The sequence below is a fragment of the Lissotriton vulgaris genome, chromosome 8 (genome assembly GCF_964263255.1).
Source record: "Lissotriton vulgaris chromosome 8, aLisVul1.2, whole genome shotgun sequence".
NCBI classification, from domain to species: domain Eukaryota; kingdom Metazoa; phylum Chordata; class Amphibia; order Caudata; family Salamandridae; genus Lissotriton; species Lissotriton vulgaris.
Genome location: NC_141696.1, coordinates 415616091 through 415640274, shown reverse-complemented (window position 1 = coordinate 415640274; position 24184 = coordinate 415616091). Strand labels below are relative to the sequence as shown.

At 44.5% G+C, this 24184-nt stretch overlaps 2 protein-coding genes across 2 annotated transcripts in view; one reads left to right on the top strand and one right to left on the bottom strand.

The window, feature by feature from the left end:
• The window catches only part of GABRA5 (gamma-aminobutyric acid type A receptor subunit alpha5), a 552901-nt gene that overhangs the window by 162097 nt on the left and 366620 nt on the right, over window positions 1–24184 (bottom strand). The window lies entirely within an intron of this gene.
• GABRB3 (gamma-aminobutyric acid type A receptor subunit beta3) overlaps window positions 14606–24184 on the top strand; it is a 1175948-nt gene continuing 1166369 nt past the window's right edge. Inside the window, exon 1 of the mRNA XM_086934180.1 lies at window positions 14606–14756. Within this exon, the coding sequence (XP_086790306.1) occupies window positions 14656–14756 (101 nt within the window). The 5' untranslated portion in view covers window positions 14606–14655. The remainder of the gene's footprint in view (window positions 14757–24184) is intronic.

Here is a 24184-nt window from a genome sequence, read left to right as displayed (position 1 = left end):
TGAAATGAAATGAAATGAATGAAACTTATATAGCGCACGACTTACCCTGGGGCATCTCAGCGCTTGCTTAGGGAACCCGTCCTGGTATTCCCCTGTGAGATAACCCTGGCAGGGTATCCACAAGGTGAAAGCCAGGCATCCCACCGCGAGGGGCCGTTGTGGAGATTAAGCAAGCTATTGCCCAGAGTCGCAGAGTGTGAACCCGTGAGTCGAGAAGGCACCGGAGCGAGAATTAACGAGTCCGTGGAATTTTGAGCCCAAGACCCACCGAGGCGGGGAATTGAACCCTGGTCCCAGGCCGAACTCAAGCTCCAGGTCTGCCGCCTCTAACCCCTGAGCCACACTTCTCCACACTTTTCCCACTGTAACCTTTCAAGGACCCCACCCATTTCAAACATTCTTGTTGGAGCATTTTTAGAGAGACATTTCTTTTCCTACAAGATCCCTTTTTGCTTGTTTTTTTTGGTGTTTTTCTGAAAATATAAAAAAAATGGCTTCTGGGCAGCAGCAACAGTAGGAGGGAGTATCTTCTGAAGAAATTTTCTTGCAGGAGGCACCATGTTCACAGAGGCCCGAATCTGTTGTGTGGAAATTCTTCACTTTTCCACCTGGAGAGAAGAAAATAAACGCGAGAAAGGTGACGTGCAAAATTTGTGACCAAGTCCTGTCAAGAGGCAGTGAAAAAAAATACTCTTGTGTTTGTATTTTATATAGCGCACTTCTACCGTGAGGTCTCGTAGCGCTGTATTCATACCGCTGTGGAACCCTTCCTGGCTTTCCTGTGAGATGTCCACTCCTGGGCACCCCCAAGGTGAAGCCAGGCATCCAAGCGCTGCTGGGGCCGTTGTGGAGATTAAGCAAGCTATTGCCCAGAGTCACAGAGTGGGACCCATGATTAGACTAGGCACCGAGGCGAGAATTATCAGGTCCAGGGAGATTGAGTCCAAGAGCCGCCGAGGCGGGAATTGAACCCTGGTCCCGGGCCAGAGCTCTGCATCAAGGTCTGCCGCTCTAACCATTGAGCCACGCTTCTCCACTTGTGACACTGCTTCAATGTACAAACATCTCCGGACCATACATCCTCTCAATCTTGCTCAGGAGGAATCGAGGCAAGCTGCTTTGAACCCCTCACCTGCTGTGGCAAGTATGTCTGGAACGTCCTCAGCAACACCTGCATCGGACATTATGCCAGAATTTGCCTTTCTTGAACAGCACTGCGTGAAGTGCAAGAAACTAATATGCTTCGTGAGCAATCGGTAGATGATGCAGTTTGTGGTGCGCAATGCAACCATCGTTGTTCATTTTTTTGTTTTTTGTTTTTGAAATGATAAGTAATTCCAAAAGTTTCCTGTTTTATTAGTTTTTTATGTTCATTTTTTTTAAAACACCAAAAAAATACAAAATTGTTTAAAAAAAATAAAGAAAAAATACAAAAGAAAAAAAAAGTTCTTATCAGAACTACCTTATCTGGTTAAAGAAAGAACTATAATTGCATGGTAAAGTGTGAAAGTTTGGTTGAATATATGTATAGAGCATGTTTGACTGAAAGAATGGATTAGAAGTGTATGGTGAATTTATAGGTGAAAATGTATGAGGAAGTACTGCAGCGTGACACTGCAAGCTCTTTAGCTGCACTGTGCTGTAGTACTTCCGAAGCACATGTGATATATGTACATGAATCTGTGCTTCCCTCTCCACTGCTTCACAAACTGCAGCCATGAGGTGACACAGGCACCCTTGCACCTTGGTGCAAGGATATCTGTGTCGTGGGGAAATAGTTTTTGTGCAGGAAGGGATACCTTCCTGCACAAAAACAATCAGAAAAGGCATTTTCCTCTTTCAATGTATGCTGTGGAATGCAGCATGCATTGAAAGAGGAAAAAATGAGGAGAAATTAAAGCAATTCTCCTTGTTGTGCCTTGCTTCACCAACTCTAGGATGGTGCAGCATTCACACACATCTCCAGATTTACGATTTCTCATGAATCTGGAGATGTGTCTTGTTCTATAGGTGTTGCGTGAGAACACCCACAGCAACATCTATGGAACGCCCTTTCAACGCAAAATGCTGTGTATGGAGGGGTCGTATATACAAGGAGAGAAAAAGCCACGCAGGGTGGCTTTCCTCTCCTTTTAAATATGAAGGAGTGCCTGGTGCCATCACTACGTTACAAAAAGTGATGTACTGGTGGCACAGGGTGCTTGTAAATCTGCCACATAAGTGCTTAGGTATTGGCAGACTGATACAATAAGAAGATAATGCTGGATGGGTGATTGAAGAATTGCATGAGACTGACAGGAGGTATCCTACACTGCATGGGTACTACTTCAGTATTTAATGGAGTGGACCAATAGTATGTATCTGCTTAGGGATTGTAGGGATTATGCACAGAATATTGTATGTGCACTTGTGTTGGTGCCTAGGTCATTTTATAAGAATACCACTAGTAACTGGAATGATGACAGTTCTGCAAACAGAGTGAACACTTAATTTATAAATGCTTACGTATTGGTGGAGTAATAGGATAAGTAAATAGTAGTAGATAAGTAATTAAAGAAGTGCATGGGACAGACTGGACGATTCCTACACTGCATGAGTACTAACTGGATATTTAGAAGAGTGTATCAAAAATATGTATCTAGTTAGAGGTCTGCTTGGATAGTGCACAAAATATTATAGCTGTACTTGTGTTAGTAGCTAGGCCATTCCATAAGTTCATGACTAGTAACTAGAATAATTACAGTATTACAAACAGAGTGTATAGTGAATTTATAAGTGCTTAGGTATTGGTGGAGTAATAGGATAAGTAGATAGTTCTGGATGGGTGAATGGAGAAGTGCATGGGGCAGACAGAAGGATTTCTGGACTGCATAGGTACTAACTGGGTATTTGGAAGTGTGTATTAATAGTGTGTAGCTGGTTAGAGGTCTGCATGCATAGTGTACAAAATATTGTACCTGCACTTGTGTTAGTAGCTAGGCCATTCCTTAAGTATATGACTAATAGCTGGAGTAATTTCAGTGCATGCTAAATTTATTAGTGCTTAGGGACAGACAGAAGGATTCCTAGACTGCATATGTACTAACTGCGTATTTAAAAGTCTGTATCAATGCTATGTAGCTGATTAGAGGTCTGCATGCATAGTGCACAGAATATTGTAGCTGTACTAGTTTTACTGGCTAGGCCATTTCTTAGGTACATGACAAGTAAGTACAATAATTTCAGTGCTGCAAAGAAAGTACATGGTGAAATAATAAGTGGTTAGGTATTGCGGAGTGATAGGATATGTTGATAGTGCTGGATGAGTGAGAGACATATTGACTTAGACCTAGGTTTACAAAATAGGGACATTGAATGGTTTGCCCAGAGAGGATTAAAGTGGCACCAATTGATGCCATTGGTTAAAACCTTTTTGCATCTCCAACACCCTGACCTCATAATTGTGCACTGTGGTGGCAATGACCTAGGCACATTGACTGGGGTATGTCTGGAAATGCTAATGAAGGACACCTTTGCAGAATTGATGTTACTTTTTCCTCCAAACTACCTTTGTCTACTCTAACATATGCTAAAGAAAGAAATGGAACTGGTCCAATCAATTTTGTCCACAGATTGAGAAAGCTAGGAAACATGTCAATAAAGCTGTTTTTGCTTATCTCAGAGATTATAGAATGGGGTCCATATACAACAACAATCTGTGTTTTAATATGGATGGCATCTACAGGAGAGATGGTGTACATTTTACAGATGAGGGAAACAGAGTTTTTCTTAACAACTTTAGACTCTGCATAGGTACTTACATGAGGATACCAAAATCTCCCAATAAATCCAAGGGCTCCTTTTAGAGCCACCAAAGATCCAAAGATATAACCTAGATTTATAATAAAAAAATTGTAATTTTTTTTTGCTGTGAGTCGCCACCCAGCACGGCTAGGAGTCGCACACCCAGCGCGTTCACACCTGGAGGCCGCACTGGGAGTCGCGCATCCAGCACGTTCACACCAGGGTGCCGCGCTGAGCGTTGCGCTGGAGTCTCGACTCATTAAAAAACTGCCTCTCAACACGAATTTCTATTTGCCCTGGGGACCCCATCCCCGGGGCCTATACACAACAATGGGGACCCTGGTGGGAGCCCCAATGCAGCCACGGTCGCACCGGCTCCCCACGTCCTGCGAGAGCCGGCATTGCTTTTCCACATGGGGAGCTGCTGACATGCAGCTCCTCTTGTGGAAAAGCAATCTGGTTTGGATTTTGGAAGAGAGAGCAGGTTTCCCTGCTCTCTCTCTCTTCCAAAATCTAAAGCAGAGTTTACCGTACCAACCAGAAGTGTCTCAGGGTGGGCACCCAGGGACACAGTAGGAGCCGGCCTTGGGGGGTGGCGGTCCCCAAGGCCATTGAAGGCTCCAGGAGGGGGGCTCCACGGCCCCCCTCACAACATTTGAAAAGCCCTGCTGTCCCCAGGGCAGCAGGGGAACCGTGTGCCCCCACAAATTTATTGATAAAAGCCCCAGGGGGTGGCGGTCCCTGGGGCTTGGGGGGGCTTGGATGCCCCCTACATACAAAATCGAAGCCCCGGGGGCTGGCGGTCCCCGGGGACGAGGGGGGCTGTGTGCCCCCGCATATCTTTGTACAAGGCCCCTGGGGTGGCGGTCCCTGGGGCAGTGTGGGGGGGATTGGGGCCTCCCTACACATTTTTTCTGCCCCCGGGACATGGCCCACCCAAAGGCTTTATTTAAACAAAGGGGGGAGCCCGCGCTTCATTTTTTTTATTTTTGCGGCTGGATCCGTGCACCCAGAGAGCATCTCGGCATTTTTAAAACAAAATAATCTTTTTTTGACCCTGGGGGTCCTTGTGGGAACCCCCAAGCAGGCCTAGGGGGTCAGGGTGTTTCAACCCTGCCCCCTTTTTTTGTTTTGCGCCTTTATTTTACTGTTTTCTTGTGCCTCGGTTCTACCGACGCACAAGATGGCTACCAACAGTTCCTGCTTTGGAGTATTGACAGCCTATTAGAATGCAACTCATGATCGGCAGGGTGCGCAGATCCTGATCTGCAGGGTGCGCGGATCCTTCGCGCCTCTATATATTGATGTTTTTTTAATTTTGATTTTCTTAGCAACTACTGAACGGATTTACACCATTTAACAAAAAGAGTTCTTTCTGAACCAAGGGCTAAATTTTTGCCAAATTTCGTGTAATTCAGTTCAGCAGTTCAGGCTGTAGCTGTGTCTAAAGTTTCCTATGGAAATAACATGGAGAAAACACATTTTGGGACCCCCCTTTTTTCGTGGACCCCGCTTGCTGAATCACCCCGAAATTTTCAAGATAGGAGTTGACCGAAGCAAACCACGAGTTTTGAAAATTTCGCGAAGATTCGTCAACCGGCGTCAAAGTTATTGGTAATAGAATGTTGTGATTTTCCCATGGAAACTAGGTCCTAACTATAACTACCTTACCCCATTTTGATGAGCCAGCATCCAGGTAGGTAAATTAACGTTTTTATTTTGCAGGACAACAGCGCAGTGCAGGAAGAACAAAGTCCAAATTCATTTGACAGCCTGACGCGTTTCATGCTTCTAAAGCATTTCTTCAGAGGCTTCTTTTATATTCATCCGGTCCATTTTCAGTACTAGACCTGCCCCTCTATTTTATATTCTATTTTGAAAAACACAAGGGAGGGTTGCCGTTTGGCCCTTATCCCTGGACCAACTTCTGCCCCGGGGATGCCATCCCCCGGGGCCCGGACACTCTGTTGGGGACCGCAGGTAGACCCAATAGACCCAATAGACCCCTGCGGTCTTTGCCCGTTCTGCGTCTCCTGCGGGAGCCAGCATTGCTTTGGGATCCAATGATCCCAAAGCAATGTGTCTGTTTGCCTGCTTGCTTCACAGCGAGCAGGGAAAACAGAAACTGCTCTGCTTTCAACAAGTAGCTCCCAGACCCCATGCGACTAATTTAGGGGACTGTGAGGGACCCCTCGTAGGCAAAAAATTGTCTAAAAACCTTTTTGTTTTTTACAAGATCAGAATTCACAGATCCTTCCGCATCCCCACCAATTTATATTAGTATTCGGGTGGATTCAGATCAGTGGATCCAGACCCCAATTAAAAAGAAAATATACTCAATCACAGACCCAAATACCAACTCAGACACACTCACTCGCAGCCTTCATCGAAGAAAACAACATCCTTGACTCCTCCCAATCAGGCTTCAGTAAGAACCACTATTTTAAACAAACAAGGGAACCCGAAGAGTAAATAAGGACCATGGGTATCAATTATTATATAGAACAATGGTCCTTAGGAAAACAGATTTAAAGAACAGACAAATGCAATATAGACCAAAATGGGTTCTATAAAGTGTCAATGCCCAGCCAGGCAAATATTTTAATATGTAGATAAGAGTATTTTTATAACAATTAAAGGAAGGAAAATACAAAGGGTCGCAGTCCTGTACCCAATTGAAGAGACAAAGGAACAAGCAAACAAGAAGCATACAACAGAGAGGGGGGACACAGGCAAAAACTAGAGCATTGAAAGCTTGAAATTAGCATACAGTGAAATCAAGCTAACGAACATAGTAACCACGTTATTTCATACACAATGGAGGACGGTGGCACTATTTAGTATGTCGACGACGTTTCAATCCCAAGCTCATAAATAAAAGGGATCATCATCAAGACTAAAAGAATGATTTGCCTGGAATTATAAACACAATGCCTCATAGAACTAAGGGCAAGATTCCTATGAACAGTGAATTCCTCTATGTGTGAAGAACAGCTTGAAATCCGCTGTCGGGAGGCAGGGAGCCGCCAAGGGGGATCCTCTCTTTTCTCTCTGGCAGAACACAACCAGTCAGACACCCCCCATTTCTCTCAGAACCGGCTCCAACTATTTGCGGAGTCCCACAAGGATCCTCCATCAGCCCAACATCTACATGGCCCCGCTCGCATCCATCGTCAGGGCACACAGACTCAACACCACATCGTACTGAGACAACACCCAACTCATCCTCTCCCTATACAACGAACCCAACATCACAAAACGCAACTTTCAAGACGGAATGGAAGCTGTCGCCAGATGGATGAATAACAGCTGCCTTCAACTCAACACGGACAAATTAGATACTCACCATGGGCCCACACACCGATGAATGGTACAACAGCTGGTGGCGCCCTGCCCTCAGAGCCTCTCCAGCCCTCTAGAACCACACACGAAACCTCAGATTCATCCTGGACTCCGAACTCAAAATGGACTGCCAGGTCAACTTAATCACTTCCTTCTGCTACCACACCCTCGGCCTACTCCGCAAGACCTTCAAGTGGATCCGCCGAACACAGGAAAATTGTCACACACGCCCTAATCAGTTGCAGACTGGACTACAGAAACGCACTCTATGACGGGATCAACAAGAACCTTACCCACAAACCCCAGAACATCAAGAACGCTGCCTCGGGACTATTCCTGAACCTACTGTGCCACTGCCACATCAGCCACCACTTACGGACCCTACACTGGCTCCCCATCGAGAAGAGAATCTCAAGCTCCTGACCCATGCACACAAGGCCCTCCACAAAACCGGACCCGCCAACCTGAACCACCGCCTCGTGTTCCTCCCTCCTCAGCGTTCGCTCCGCTTGCCCCAGATCTCCCTCACAACGATACCCTGGATCAAGAAAAGCAGAACAGGAGGGCGCTCCTTCTTCCTCATCATGGCCGAGGCATGGAACTCCCTCCCACTTCACCTCCGACAGACTGCATCACTCCCTAAGTTCCTAAAGGATCTCAATAGCTGGCTCTTTGATGGGACTCAGTGAACCTCCAGGATCTGTGAAACCCCCTCTCGTCCCCCTGCCCCCCTTTCCCTCAGCGCCTTGAGAACGGGCCCTGGTGAATAGCTTGCGCTTAAAAAAACCTGATTGATTTATTGATTGATTTACTCACACAAGCACTTACACACCCACACAACCATGCTCACACCCATACAGGCACTCACTCAGCCACTCACAGACCCTCAAAACCACTCACACAGACCCACAGAGCTGTGCACACCCACTCACACACTCTCACACACCTTCACACCCACATAATCACTCACATACCCACTCACACACCCATACAGTCACTCACACACCCATTCACAAACCCTCCAAATCACTCACACACACATTCACAGACAAACACAGCTTTCACACAACCACTCACATACACACTTACACACCCACACAACCACTCACACGGCCACCCAAACACCCATACAGCCACACACACACCCACTCATAGACCCTCCAAACCACTCAAACACCCACTCACAGGCCCACAAACCACTAACACACCCACACAGACACTCAAACACTTACTCACACACCCCAGCAGCCACTCCCACACCCACTCACAGACCCACACAGCCAGTCACACATGCACTCACTCACCAGCATACACAGACAACCACTCACAAAACCACTTACACACCAACTCAGACACCCCCTCGCACACCCAGGTTACAGAGACATTTTAGTTAGGAAATAGTCTTAAAAAAATTGAAATTCACTAAAAAAAACAAATGTTACAGGGATGTTATAGTTAGGAAATAAAAATATTAACATCCTTGGAAATTCACTGAAAAAAACAAAGGTTATAGGGACGTTTTTGTTAGGCTCAGATTTCACTTGTACAAAACCATAGAAATTCAGCAGTTATAGTTATCTGAGATGAATGACTGCTTATGATTTCACAAATTACATCACTCATCACATGGTCAGTGACATCACTGATGACATTACTGATGACAGCTCCCCAGAAGGCAATTTGGACCAGGGGACCCCATCCCCTGTGGCTTCCTGTAGTTTTTTAAGGGAAAGAGGGTCATGCGCCCCATTCCCCAAACCTTTAGAAGAACCTGGGGACCCCATACCTCAGGTCCACAACTATTCAAACAGGGGCTGGAGGGCTGTGCAGTCTCCTATGGCCCAGGGGACCCAATCCTCTGGAGCCATATCACTAGCTATGTCCTGGGGAGCACGCCACAAGGACACAGCAGTTTCCCTAACTTCACCAGAGCGTGTAGGAAAACCTGTGCTTCTCCCACCAAGAGATTCAAAAATGCTCTTGCCAGGCGGGAACAAACACATGTTTTCCTTCCCGGTCTGGTGCACACAAAGCTTGCTCTGAGCAGACAGGAACTTGGAAAATGCTCCCACCAGCTGGGAGCAGATGTTTGATCTGTTTCAGGAAAACAGATCAAGATATTGCTCCCGTCCGGATGGAGTAGCATAAGAAGCTGCTCCCTGCTGATTGGAGCAATGCTGGCTCCTACAGCATGAGGGATGCTGGCTGGGGCAACGGGGGTCCTGGGCCTACCTCCGAAGTCCTCAATGTTGAGCATAGTGGGTGCCTTGGGTGGGCACCGGGGCACCCATCTTGAAATATTGCCGGGCCAGGGGTATGAAGTTACCAAGGCTGAAAACAGCTCAGGAGGGGGGGATTCATGCCCCCACCCCTTAAATTAACTAGTGGCCCTGGGGGACGAGGTCCACAGAGGCCAAGAAGGCAACGCAGCGACTGAGGCAGGAGTGGGAGCTCGGAATTGGAAGTCGGAGGACCTCATGGAAAAGTCTTCACCCTGGGGTAAGCCCTACCGTTCAGGAATTCACCCATTATTCCGAACTGGGCACCGTGAAGGAGTGGTGAGGATTTGAAATTGTCTGGCAGATTAAGCTGCGTTGAACTTAAAGACTCTGCAGCAATGTTCAGACCTAATACAGAAAAATTCCTTTTGGGATCCCAGACGAAGTAGAAGGAATCATAAGACACCTATATTCAAGCTACACAGATTAATTTCTTAGTTAATACTCCTAATTGAGAACAGAGACTAACAACTGCAATTCATTTGAGGCCTGATAATAAGGAGCCTTGTTGACTAAATCATGGATTACAGGTGCATTAGGAGTGGGCTACTCAGGACGCTGAGAATTGCCGTTTTGTATATTTTACACTTTTATTTTATTTTAACAGTATTATGGTATTCACTTGAGAATCATGTATACCGGTTCTTGTTGATGTTCACTTGTGGTGTTTGCCAATTTAGATTCTATTCAGTAATGTTGGTGGTGATTAATTTAGTTGGCAGATATCATGAATGAATTGTTCTTTTCTTTTCAGGATCGGTGCAGATTATGTTAACATGATGCATGCCGTTTGGAGAAGGAATGTTAATGGCAGTCAATTATAGAGTTAAACGCGTTGATGTTATTGTGTAAAATAGAGATCTTGAAAAGTATCAATTGCATGATTGAGAATGGTGTTTGTTACACTTTTACCACCCATTTCGCAAATGTCTCCATACCATTTTCTTTTGATGTTTATTTATGTTTGAAATGGGAACCGGGATTTTTTTTATATAAATATACTTTTGTACAATGCTTCTGCCAGAGCTATTTTTACAAGCCTGAAACCCTAACAGAAATCCGTAGGAAAGACCTAAAACTGTTTGCTTAAAGCACCTAGAGAACATAAGGTTGTCTTATGAACTACTAAAGCCTACCATTTTAAGGGATCAGCTTATTTTAACTAGTTATGATATGCAGTTTTACCTGACAGCTATACCGAATCATATGCATAGATTCATCTTGACTCGTTTCAGAATAGACACTTTTCACCGGATGGTCAGCTTCCTGGAACCTAATGACTGGTTTTTAAACTTCTGCAATTGTCCCTGTAATATCATCTCAGTTCAGAGTACAATGCATGTTGCACTCTTCTGTAAGTTTTATAACACATTGAGGAAACGCTACATTTTAAGGGGCAGATTTATGTTGCCTGACGCATCTCTGCAAATCAGCAGAGATGCGCCAGGAAAGATACGGCACGCAAGTTTATCCTGCGCCACCCATGATGCGCCGCATTTACAATGCGGCGCACCATGGCGCAGGAATAAACAGATGTGTGTTGCATCTAGGGAGTAAAGTTGGCGCAGCGCTGAAGTTGTGTTGCATGCGGCACGCAACTCCAGCACTTTTCCAACTTGCCCTATCTGTTAACTGTTAACGTGGTGCGTCAAGCCTTACGCCTGCTTCAAGCAGGCGCAGGGTTTTGACGCATCTGCGTTAGTAAAGTGACTCAGTGAAATCTTGTAGATTTCACTGAGTCACTTTCCAGGAGCGTTCCTGCGACGGAACCCCCCCCCCCTTCATGGAATCGCCCACATGAAACCTGACGCAGGTTTCATGTGGCGCAGGGCTTCACAACGTGACGCATCTCTCAGATGCGTCACGTTGTAAATACCCCGCACCATGGTGCATCTTTTGCGCCACCGGTAAGTCACAAAAGTGACGCAACAGCGGCGGAAAAGAGGCGCAAGGGGCTTGTAAATCTGCCCCTAGGTCTTCTGAAGCTGCTATCATTTGCTCAATGCCGTCCGGTGTATCTTTTTTTACAGACATTGCCAACCATCGAGATATGTGTCAGAATGTTGAGCTTTTTATGGAGTGTTTTTTATGTTAGGAAGAACCTTTACATTATGGCATGAATAATCTTGTGTGACAATGGGCAAGTGACTAAATGAAATATGTCTCCAAGTTAACTTGCTTTTAATTGACAAAGATTTTAATTATGGATTTTTATTAACATTTCTATTAACATGAATCAATTTAAGTGAATAGTATAGGAATGTATGGTGGACCTGACGAGGTTTTCACACTCCCGCATATACACAGATTGCATGTTTAAAATCCAGCGGGCGAGTTCAATGTTGCAATAGACGAGTATTAATGGAACTAAATGAATGTCTTTTTTCTGTATGTATTTTTGTTGTGCTTTTATGGTCTATTTATTAGATCGAATAAAGTTGATTCTATTCTATTCTACATATAAATATAAAACCCGGTGTTAGTTGACACTAGTTGTTATCAGTTAAGTCAACATTTCCATTGTTTTGTTAATAATTTTAGCACCATTTGACAGACCTTTACGAAAATTTCCAAAAATTGCTATTTTTTACCTTGTTTGTGCATGGAAAGTTTTGGGGGATACATCAAGCAGGGGCCGAGAAAAAAGGAGGATCCCAAAGCACTAAACCCCCAAGCATTTTCAGTTTACTTTTTTTAAGCAGCACTACTGCAAAAACTGCTTAACGGCATTCCACCAACTTTGGCAGGAAGCTATATCTTGGTCCAGAAAGCATGCTTTTTGTACTTTTGTATAAATCAGTTCAGTAGTATTGGAGAGACAAAGCTCCAAATATATTTGCATATCTGTAAAGTTGGGTTAGAGAGACTCTTGCAAGAGTTCCTCGATCCCAATTTAAAAAAAATAGAATGCTCTAATTGGCCCAGGGGTCTCTTTTTTCCCTTCGTCCAATTTGCTCTGATAGGCTGCCAGCAGCATGGAGACAAATCTTGCTGGCAGCCAATAAAGGACTCAGGAACATAGTCTCCTGTCCTGCATTCTTAATGAAAAAAAAATAAGGGGGCAGTGTAGGGATTCCCTGCCCCCCCCCCAAACTCCTGTAGGGTCCACCTTCCAGTTTTTTAAATTATTTTTGCAGGGGGGTGTGAGTGGGTCCCCCGAGCCCTTATGAGGCCCCGTTCTCCCCATTCCCCGAGACCAACTTTTTAAAAAAGGGGAGGGACATCTTTATTTAACTGTGTCCCAGGGATTCCAATCCCAGGACACAGTGGTTCCCCTGCCCGCAGGGCCTCAGGCAGGAAAAGAAGTGTGCTCCCACTGAGCAGGAGCTTTGAAAATGCCCCCGCTAGGTGGGAGCACTTTTCTGTTTCCCTGCCCATGCTCTTGTGGGCAGGAAACTCTAAATGATCCTGCCTGGTGGGGGCCAGCAGAAGCTGCCGCTCCCATTCCCCTGCTGAGCAGGGGCATTGCTGGCTATTGTGTAGGAGTTGGTTGCACCCGCATTCCTCGACATTATGTTTTGTGAGTGCCGTGCGTGGACACCAGGTGTGCAATGGGTCACCCACTTCTAAAGAATTAGGCCCCAGAGGATAGGGTCCCCAAGGCATCTTAAGGCTCAGAGAGGAGGGCCATTTGCCCCCTCCCCTATAATTAGACTTTGGCCCCATGGGATCGGTCCTGGAGCCCAATTGGGCTCAGGGAAAAGGGCCATGTTCCCCCCTCCCCTAATATAAATCTTTTTGGTGCCTGGGGATGGAGTCCTTGGAGCCTCTTTTGGTTTAGGGAAGGGGTTACTTGCTCCCCTCCCCTATAATTAATTTATAGCCCCCAGAGATGGGGTCCCCGGGATCCCCTCCTCTAATATAAATGTTTTGGGCCATAGGTGTGGGGTCAATGGGGCCTCTACAGGTTTGGGGAGGGAGCTGTGTGCCCCCTCCTCATATAATGTATTTTTCAGCATCAGGAAATGGGTCCCAAATGCCATTTGTGGTTTCGGGCAGGGGCCTCAAGCTCCCTTCCCATTATTATAAAAGAAGGTTCCATGGGATGGGGTCCTCAGGCCTCTTAAGGTTTGGAGAAGTGGGCCACCCACTTCCCTACCTTATAATCAATTTCTGTCACCTGGCGATGGGTCCCCTGGACCCATTTGGGCTTGGGGAGAAGGACCATGCACACCCCTTCCCTAATATAATTGTTTTTGGGCCTGGGGATGGAATTCCTGGGGCCTCTACAGACTCTGGGAAGAGAGCTGTGTGCCTCCCTTCCCAAATAATATATGTTTTTCAGCCCCAGGGAATGGATCCCCAGGGCCATTAGTGGCTTGAGGAGGGGGGTCTCAAGCCCCCCTTTTTTATTATAAAAGACGTCATTCTGTGATGGGTCCCTGGGGCCTTAATAAGGACAGGGAGGGGGACTGTGCGCCCTCATCCCCTAACATTAATAATGTAAACCCTGGGGAATGAGGTCAACAGGGACGGTAGAGGTTCTGGAAGGGGGCTGCTCGCTCCCTTCCTCTTATTTAAAAAAAAATGGTTCCAGGTATGGTGTTCATGGGGCCCTAAAGGCTTGGTGAGGGGTCAGTGCACCCTGGCAGGGGCTTGACTGCAGCAGGGGGTTGTTCGAAGGCCTGTCCTCATGTCAGGCCCTCCTGCCAACCCCACACTCACTAATTGTATTAAATAGCATAATACTCTGCACATGTGCCTGTATACAATTTTTACATGTATATCATGTATATATACAAATACATATATGTGTGTGTATTCTTTTTTAATCTGAGTTGTTTACATGTATATATTTAACCTACTTATATAAGATATTAAGTAACATTAAGCACAGTCGTGATTACCGGCCTTCTTATGTTTGATGATGTCCAGAAAATCCATGGATGACTGATGCTTTCACCATGCTAAAATCGGATTTCTGCATTTTACTAATCCCTGGTACAATCAGTTTCTCTCTCCCTCTCATCCAGTCTGCTCTAAGAAGCCGGAGTGCACAGATGTCCTGTGCTCTGAAAAATCTACATTTTACATCAGGCATGCTGTTACCGAAATCGGCGAACACTGGGGTGCTGGGGCTCGTTGCTTAGGTCCCAATGTCGACTTTTTGACCGCAGGGCGCGTGGACTTTTCTTCTGCAGTTTAGGGCAGAGTACAAGCCTGTCCCTGGCGGAGAGCTCCGTTCTGATTGGTCTGCGGGCCGGGACGCTGTCTGACTGCCGAGTCCGGAATCCTGGGGATATTGCAAGGAATGTCAGGGTTCAACGTATGGATCTTTCTTTCAATGTTTTGGAAAGTTGTCGGGGAACTGCCTTTCATTGCGGAAAACAATGCAGCCATGATGGTGGACTGGTAAGTGCCGCTGGGGTTTTTCTTTCTTCATAAATAGCGTGTATTTCGTATTCAGGCGTCTTAATGGGGCGGCTCGCTTAAAAGAACGCTGTGTATGTATGCAGGTGTTTGTCATGTGTTCGTGTGTGAGCAAGTGTGTGCTCACACCATAGCACCTGTATGTTAATTTCTGATTTAAAAACAGCAAAACCAAACAGCATTTCGCACGATCACGTTAGAGAATATCGCAAGAATTTTTTTTTTCATATGCCCTGACAGTTTCCTTTCCTTCATAATCACGTTTTCCAGCCAATCCTCTTCAACCCGCATTTTACAGCAAGTTATCACTATATCTACTCCATACAATATAAATTCATATGCAGTTCATAAAGGACGTAAAACGTCATCCATCCATTCGCCCACCCGAACCCTAACTCACCCATCCATCATCTTTGTGCGCCAGTCATCCATCCACCCATCCGCCCACCCAAACCCTAACCCACCCACCCATCCATCATCTTTGTACGCCAGTCATCCATCCACCCATCTTCCCACTTAAACCCTAACCCACCCACCCATCTATCACCATGTACGCCAGTCATCCATCCATCCATCCGTCCACCCAAACCCTAACCCACCCACCCACCCATCTGTCACCTTTGTACGCCAGTCATCCATCCGTCCACCCAAATGCTAACCCACCCATCCATCATCTTTGTACGCCAGTCCTCCATCCGCCCACCCAAATCCTAAATCACCACCCCATCCATCCATCATCTTTGTACGCCAGTCATCCATCCATACATCCGTCCACCCAAACCCTAACCCACCCACCCATCTATCATTTTTGTACACCAAACATCCATCCATCCATCCGCCCACCCAAACCTAACCAATCCACCCATCATCTTTGTACGCCAGTCATCCATCCATCCATCCGCCCACCCAAACCCTAACCCACCCATCCACCCATGCATCCATCCATTTGCTTCAGTACCGTGCCCTCTTTTATTGTTTGTGTTTTCGACCTCACCCACCACCCGCCTTTGTCACATTAACAGAGATGGCTGTGCAGCTAAAAATAAACGCATTGCATCTGGAATATCCTCACAGTATTAGTCCGCTAACGCCTCTTATCTCGCGGCCTTTGAGGTCCTTTTTATAGCCTTCCCGACACAGCAACAGGCTGCCAAGCGGTCTTGACACCTTTCGGAAGTGTTAGCGACTTAAATAGGAAAGCCTCTAATGTCGTCACCGGGGTTTCCGTCCCCTGGCGGGAGGGAGGTCACTGCCTCCGTTACGCATTAAACCTCTAGCTCATGTTTTTGGAGACACGCCCTGTGCAAGGCGAACCTGGGAGCAGCACTGTTGGCCAGTGACTTTTGCAATAAGGTATACTTGCGAAACAGGAACTTGAATACACTGCCTTTAGTGACCCTTTTGTGGTGAAGCGGTAGCTTTAGCCGAGAGAACATCTGAAAACAGCAGAGTTATATAAGCTGCCAAATCCACGCTGATCCCGAGCGCGTCACTGGATGCTTCCTTCCGCCCTCCCAGCCTGGGCTCAGTGAGTGCAGGGCAGCCTCGTCCTGGGAAAAAACTCTTAAAGGATGATCAGGACATGGCCCGGCGGGATTACTGCTCCTAGGCCAACTAATTCAGCCACATCTGCCTACTGCACATCCTGCTTCAGAGTACAGCTGGATGCTTTTGGTGGCTGTTTCCTTTTCTAGTGTGGGTTTATGGCTGATCAGTGCAACTGTCATCTATGGTACCAGGAACTGGGATGAAATGGTCTCAGGTTTTTCTTAAATACACCAAGCGGGTAATCGAGGGAAAAGTTTTTTTTTTTTAATGAAAGCCAAAATCTTCTGGTGGTGCATTGTCTAAGGCTATGGATGGTGAGGGTACCTTAAATGCAGGCGAGTTTTTGCCAAGTTCCACTAAAGCTGTGGTTTTGATCTCAAAAGCTCCAAGCGGAAGAAAGGCAGATTTTGTGACGGTAAAGGCGCTTCATCAGTTGGATAGATTTGCAGCCGCACTCTATTCCAGGGTCTTCTTTCAGATTTAGTCACTTTTTTGAAAGTCAGAATCCTCAAGCTGGGCAAGACTGGAAGTTGTACCCAAGCAGGGCTTTAACAGGGTAAGTTCCTTTACAGCAGGGTTCCACTAAACAGAGTGTCAGTGGAGCAAAAAGCTTAGAGTGTGACTAACCAGGATTTCTTGCTCACCTAGAATGTGATATTCACAGGAAAGCCTCAGCACAATGTTCCTGCCCATAAGGGGTGGAAGAAAACTCCCACGTTTCTCTACCTGCTAGAAAAGTTGTTTCTAGGCAGTCCTGCAGCTGGTAGATCCTCAGGGAAAGTTTTTTAACCCCTTCGCTGCGGCGGCTATTCTGCCGCAGCGCTAAGGGGTGGGGGGGGGGGGGACGGGCGGGGTGCGCGGTGGTCCCGTGCTTGTGATGGAACCGTTCCGTCACGGCCCCAAGCTGAGCTGTGCTTGTGACGGAACGGTTCCGTCACGGACCCGCCCGCCCATTAGAATGTCAGCGCAGGCGTGGAATTCACACCGCGCAGGCGTGGCGAGCGGGCCGTGACGGAACAGTTACGTCACCAGCACAGCCCACCCGAGGCTCGTGACGGAACGGTTCCGTAATGAGCATGGTAGGGGTTAAACACCGAGTCTTCCTCCAGTTAGGTCTCCTGCAGGGTCCAGTCATCTGTGCTCAGCTTTGCCCTCTTGGAGTCAGGAATCCACTGATCTATGTCACTGGAGCAGTCAAAGAAGAGGTCAAACATCTCACCTTTGGTAGCATTTCCAGTCTTTCAGTGCCACCAGAAGTCAGAAGTCCTTGAAAACGTCCTCTTCTTCAAGCAGGAGCCAGGAGTGTTCCTCCAGCATGTCCTTCCTTACGTTTGATCTTCCCAGGCCGTGGAATGTTCTGAGGAGGCGGTGGTTCGGTTGCCAGATGTATCATTTGCACTAAAAAAGGACTGCAAATATTCTGCCACCCAATCCTACCTATTTCCTCACTGCCCAACTTCTCCTTGGGCAGTACTTGCTCTTTGTCTTACTGCAGAATTACTAAGGAGCCCCTGTTGTAATTTGGTGGAACCCTTCGACCACTAGCCAAGCCATTTTATGATCCTTATGAATTATCCTAGTTAGATTAGCTCTCCACCCAACTGACATAGTCCAAACAGTCTCTTTCCCCACTGTGAATGAACAGTGACTTTCTAGGAATGTCCTGGGAATAAACATGAACAGCCCTCCTTGGCAGCTTCAAAACAATGAATAACGCATCGTACATTGGAATGTTGAGCGCTCCATTGAAGACAATGACATCAACAGTCCAATGTTTGGTCACATCTGTTTCTGTGAACAAAGGCCTCACGGACTCCAATGGGATTTAAAACCCCTCAGGCTCTGTGAGGACTCTGTTTTTACAAAGTAGAACATTCTGCCCTCTAGGTGCGGAATGTGCTAATAATAGCCTAGGCCCTCCGTAGCGGGCTCTATCGACTCAAAGGCCCGCACCCTTGTTAAAGGCCCTCCGAAGCAATGGAGCAGGCTTGTAATGGCTGTTAGGGCTGGCTACATCGGACTCTAAAGCTATATTTGGTTATGCTGGAATCCTGCCCTTTTCTCAGAAACTTTATAAAATCTTGGCCATGGGCTTCGTCCTTTCCCCGTTACCCCAGATCTCACCACCCAAACAAATCAGCAATGCGTCGCGAGCGCTTGGTGATGGTTGTGGCTGTCGGCCACACACTTCTCCTAGTGCCTGTGGTCCAGTGCACATTTTACACTGCATAGTGACCTCTGCAAACAGAAGACACTGCACAAGGCCTTTCTTCGCAAGCTGTGCTTGGTACTGTTTGCATGTAAATGGCCTCGTGCCTTCTTAGTTTTTTGTTTTTTTTAAAAAGCAAAAATTATTTTAAAGTTCATTCATTGGCACCAGTGGTGACTATTCCATGTTCACAGCACTACGAGTCGTCTGCAGTTCGTGACCTAACATAGCAGATTGTACAGCACATCCTATGATTTCTTTAAAGTTAGCATTTAAAACGTTTTTCAACTCTTATGGTTGTTTCATCAATCTCTCATTTTAGGGGGCTACCCTCATCTGTACATTAACTCCTTGATATTTATCCTGTGGATATTTCCCAAACTGCATGCTTAGTGTAATGTCAAATTGAGCAACACATTCAATATGTGAACACTTTTCATGCTGTGAGCCATGCATAGTAGGAAAAGCAGCTTTCTGAATCAATTACATTTTCCTTTCTGATCTAATCTTGTTCATGGATGGAAACATTCTGGTAGATTCGTTTAAATAATGAAACTTACATGTATGTTGATTCACCAAAATGCCAGGGATAGTAGAAGTAACATCAGACCCCCTTTGAGCTCCTGGACAGAACAGGAAGTGACAACATACAGCATTTGACCTTACTCGTAAGTGATGCCACATGACCTTAACTCTGAGTCCTTTACAATAAATGACATTGCTAAAAGGTCCATAAAAACGACATGATAAATTTAACACAACCAGATAAATGCCAATTTAAGGCACCATCTAACATTTAAATAGGGCGCTGAAATGATATACCGAGGGAATAACGCATTTTTCTTTGAGTAGAACATGAAAAGTTCTGTGTTTGAAGAGGAGGATATAGTAGCACAAGACACAGAACACTAGAAACACAAATTAGTTATACCACAAAGTATCAATATTTAAGTGTTCTTCTAGTGAATACCTCAGTGACAAATGTATTGATAAATCAATACCAGTTATGTCCACCTTTATTAATTGGCACAGACAATATATTGGCTGTGAACTCTGCTATTGCCTTCAAATAGTCCTTATTGAAATACATTTTGTTTTACGTTAAACAAGGAAATATGGCCCAACGCCCCCGTCCTGTAGAATAACACCCTTCATCTGGAAGTAGTACACCCTTGAGTTCGGGGCCAACTACACCTCTTCAAATTGTCAAGTTAACAGATGAGTGTAAAGTGTACCTACCTAAAGTTCAAGATCTAATAATAATCTTGTGCTGTCACTTAGAAAATTCTTTTATAAATAAAGTTGACAAGTTTAGCCTTTATCTTTTCTCCTCTGAAATGTATTTTATTCTCCTTAAGTGTTTTCATAAATGATATCACTTTTGTTAAACAATTCTGGTTATTCAATATTTCATGAGATGCTTTCACGTTGTGCCAAAACAATTTTTGTTGTTGTTCACATTCTTTTTGAGCTATATACAAAGTAAGAGAGTGTTGTGGATGTTGTTAGAATCATAGGGGCAGATGTATCAAGATTCCATTTTGCGATTTCTAAATAGCGATTTTTAAGGAATCGCTATTCAGAAATTGCAAAATGGGATGTATGTAAAAAATCGCTATTTTTAGCGATTTCTTAATCTTCCTTATTAGCGAATTCGCAATTTGCGAATTCACAATTAAGGAATAATTTCCCATTCATTCCTATGGGCCAGGAGTCCCATAGGAATGATTGTGGAATTAATCTCAATTTGCGATTCGCAATTTGCTAATCGCAAATTGAGAATAATTTCAAGGGTACAGGGGTGTCTCAAGGACAACCTGCTGCACCCCTGAAATGTACATGTGTGTGCATATGGCGCACGTACATGCCCTATGGGCATGTGTGTGCGTCACATGCCGTCTTCAAAAATGCCAAATTGTGCTTTTTTAAAAGAATTTGCAAATTAACATCAACTACAAGTTGGTGTTAATTTGCGATTTCTTAACCAAAATTCGCAATTGAAAAATGCTACATACATAGCATATAAGGGATCGCAAAATTGTTATTCCTTAAATGCTATGGCAAAATAAGGAATCGCAAATCTTTGCGATTCCTTAATTTGCAAATTTTTGATGCATGCCAAAACATGCAAATAGACCGTTTGCGATTCGCAAACGGCTTGATACATCTAGGCCATAGTCTTCTTTTTCATAAGTGGACCAGTTCTTTAGTGGTTTACAGTCCTTTAACATCATCCAACACTTGTTTCGACCCCTATGTGGCTGTGATGCCTGGGGCTTTTTTAAGGCTGTACTGTTGATAGGAGCATAAGTATGAACTCATCTATTATATACATTCTACAGTGTATCCACCTCTTTGCATGAAAAAAAATATTCCCTTTGTGACACTCAACATGCATAGCCTTGATAGTAAGCATATTAAGGGTGACAGTAAGATTTTAGCATCAATGTGGCATCCATTTATTTTCCCATCATACTGCTCTTACATGCTGCAATTACTTTCATGCTCAGATTAAAGATTAAAATGTGTCAATTTTTTGTGTTAAGCACTAGTATACGAGTATTATTGCCTTTATTGTTCTCAAATGGTAGTCATTAGTATAAAAAGTACTGAAATTTGTACAAATAAAAATGAAGTTCAAAATAAAGGTAAAAATAGAAAGGAAAATACAAATAGAAATAAAAATATAAAATAAAAGTGAAGATATAGCCCCGACTCTTTCAGTGTGAAGGTTTGCATAGTTGTTAATAAAGCGGTAATTGATTTAGCTAAAAAAAGCATATGGTTAAATTATCCAATTCGGTGAGAACATTATGATGGGTGATGAATCACTCGATCTAGGAAATAATTTGTATTTTTTTTCAAGTGAATCGATTATAATTCATGTGCCAAGAAGCTTTTTTTATAATAATATACATGGCATGAACATGATCATTGATGTAGCGAAGATGGAAATGCTATTTTATGCCTAAAAAGTTCCCTAGATGTAATGGTAGCCACCATGTTGGACTAGCCAAAGGATAGACATTTTTTATTTGTAGATAGTTTTATCCATTAAATATAATGTGTATGGAACTTTTTGGCAATTTGCCTTAGTTAACGTATGATAGCCCCCAAAGTATTATGTATAAGGTGGTGCAGTGCTCGGAGCTAATAGTAAGTTTCTCAAGAAATAGTGGGTCCAACTTCTACATAATTTTTATCAAGGATTTAATTCTGATCTATTACTTAATTGGGAGTCATGAGTTACAGTGGTACCTCATGTAATTCTGGGATCTAAAAGCCGTGTGCGGTTATAGTGATAAATATATTAATTCCATTAATTCTTTTGTGTGTAATCATTGATTATGCATACCCTGAGTGGGTACTTAATGTCTTTAATATCCAATATTAAATATATCTATAGTTATGGAAATAGATCTAATCGTTCTTTTGTTTGTAGCCATTCGCTGAGCTTACCCATGTGTGCCCATATTCAAGATATTCAAAATATTTACAAAATGGACTATTACATAGCATTCAAAAACAGTGTTACAAGACATACTTACATACATGGGGGCTAATTTACAAGCCCATCGCGCAGCCAATGCCACACATTTTTTGACGCCATGCCAGAATTGACCCTATTTACAAGGTCACGTGAAGCCACCCTGCATCACTTTTCATGGCCTTATAAATATGGGCCTCTTTCACAAATTAATTTGCGTGAAAGGAGCGTTCCCTGCATGTTTCTGTGGGTGTTAACACGTGACATCCATGGAACTTGGCCCATTCCCAGATTTACAATACTTTGTAAAACTGGGAATGCATCAAAATTCTAGGCCTCGCCAGGGGAGGCGTACAAATGGTGCAATGAAGAAAAATTCTTTTATTTCTCCTCGTTTTTTCTCATTCTATGTGCGCTGCATTCAGCAGCACGCATAGAAAGAGGAAAATGCTTTCAATGATTGTTTTTGTGCAGGGAAGTGTCCCTTCCTGCACAAGAAAAATCGCATGGCAGTCAATTGTGCGCCAGTGCATGGTAAAGCAAAGGGATGCATCGTAAAGCACAGGGATGTGCCGTATTGTTGTTAAATCTATGCACACCTGTGCTTTGAAAATGACGCAGCATGGTGCAGCTAAATGGCTTGTGGTGCTGCCCTGCATCCTTTTCTTGTAGATGAGGTCCTTGGTGTCTAATGTTCATTGCCATTAAGTCCATATTGGAAACAAAAATATTGTGGAACAATTTCACATCTTTCATTTGAACATTTGAGTTCCACACAATTCATTGTTATTGCCAACTGGTAAAGTTACTGAGAGATAAATTAAGATCCATGCTTCATTGTCATGGGATCTTCTTTCGATTGGTTCCATATAATTTAGAATCGCCAATTATGCGGTTCTGCATCTTTTGTGTAGTCCCATGTTGACAGTGTCATATTTAAGTATCAGTTCACTTTCTCGTCTCCAAAGTCTCAGTTCCACATTTATTCCTCTAGGAAAACAGTTCTAAATGCAAATTGGGTCAAAACAAAACATACTGGTACTTATTGTTTGTTGTTTATCTGAAAAAAAAACATTGTAACTGCTTTATAATAAAATGAGCCAAGGGGGAATTCCTTGAGTGATATATGGGCGTCCCCATGGAACCACACACAGTTTTTGATGCAAAACTCTATCTACTAACAATAATAGACAGGGTTTTGCACCTAAAAACAATACCTCTTTGAGGAAGGCATAAAAAGGAGAAATGTTTTATTTCCTCTAATTCCACCTAAAGTTTGTGTAGGCGTAGTATTTTGTACTGGAATGGCACTGTCCTGCTGTCTTCCTCTCACACAGCCAGCACAGAAAATTTGATGAGTGCACTGCGCTGCATGACAACTTAGGGATGCTTTGTGATGGAACAGTGTTGACACTTCTTAACAGATGGGGACACAAAGATACTTCTTGACTAGTCCGCAGGCCCTTAGTCGGACAGTGTCAGTAGTTCCTAGCAGGTCTGCTTGGCTCGTAATCAGACACTCAAAAGAAATGTCATATTTTCAATGAGAAAGAGCAAGCATGTCTCATGGAGGCCTAGATATATTAGTTTGCACCCTACAAGCTCTACAGGGCTGTTGTAGTTAAGTTGGGCAGCAAAAGCAGCCGCGGCCCGTGGAGGGAGTTCTGGTGGGGCAGAAAGGCGGGGCGGGGGAGGGACAGGGTGAGGGGTGCTAAAAACCGGAATATGGATAATTGGAGGTAAGTAAACAATGTAATTAATAAAACAAATTTCGTAGCGCGCCGTGCATCGCATTTTGCGATGCACGGCGCGCTACAAAATTAAAATAAAATTAATTAATTTTATTTTTTAAATTGTTTACTTACCTCCGATTATCCATATTCCGATTTTTAGCACCCCCCACCCTGCCCCTCCCCCGCCCTGCCTTTCTGCTGCACCGGAACTCCCTCCACGGGCCGTGGCTGAGCAAAAGATCTTATCTGATGATGGCTCTGTTCCCCTTGATGTTAAAGTTCTAAAAACTTGCCAATAGTAGTGTCACTTTTTTATGGGCACTTTGAGAACTTTCAATAGGACTGTTATTTGTTCAATGGGTCAGTTCGATATCTGCTGAACCAGGCGGCTCCTATTTGACTGATCCTACACTAGCGCTTGTCAAAATGGCTG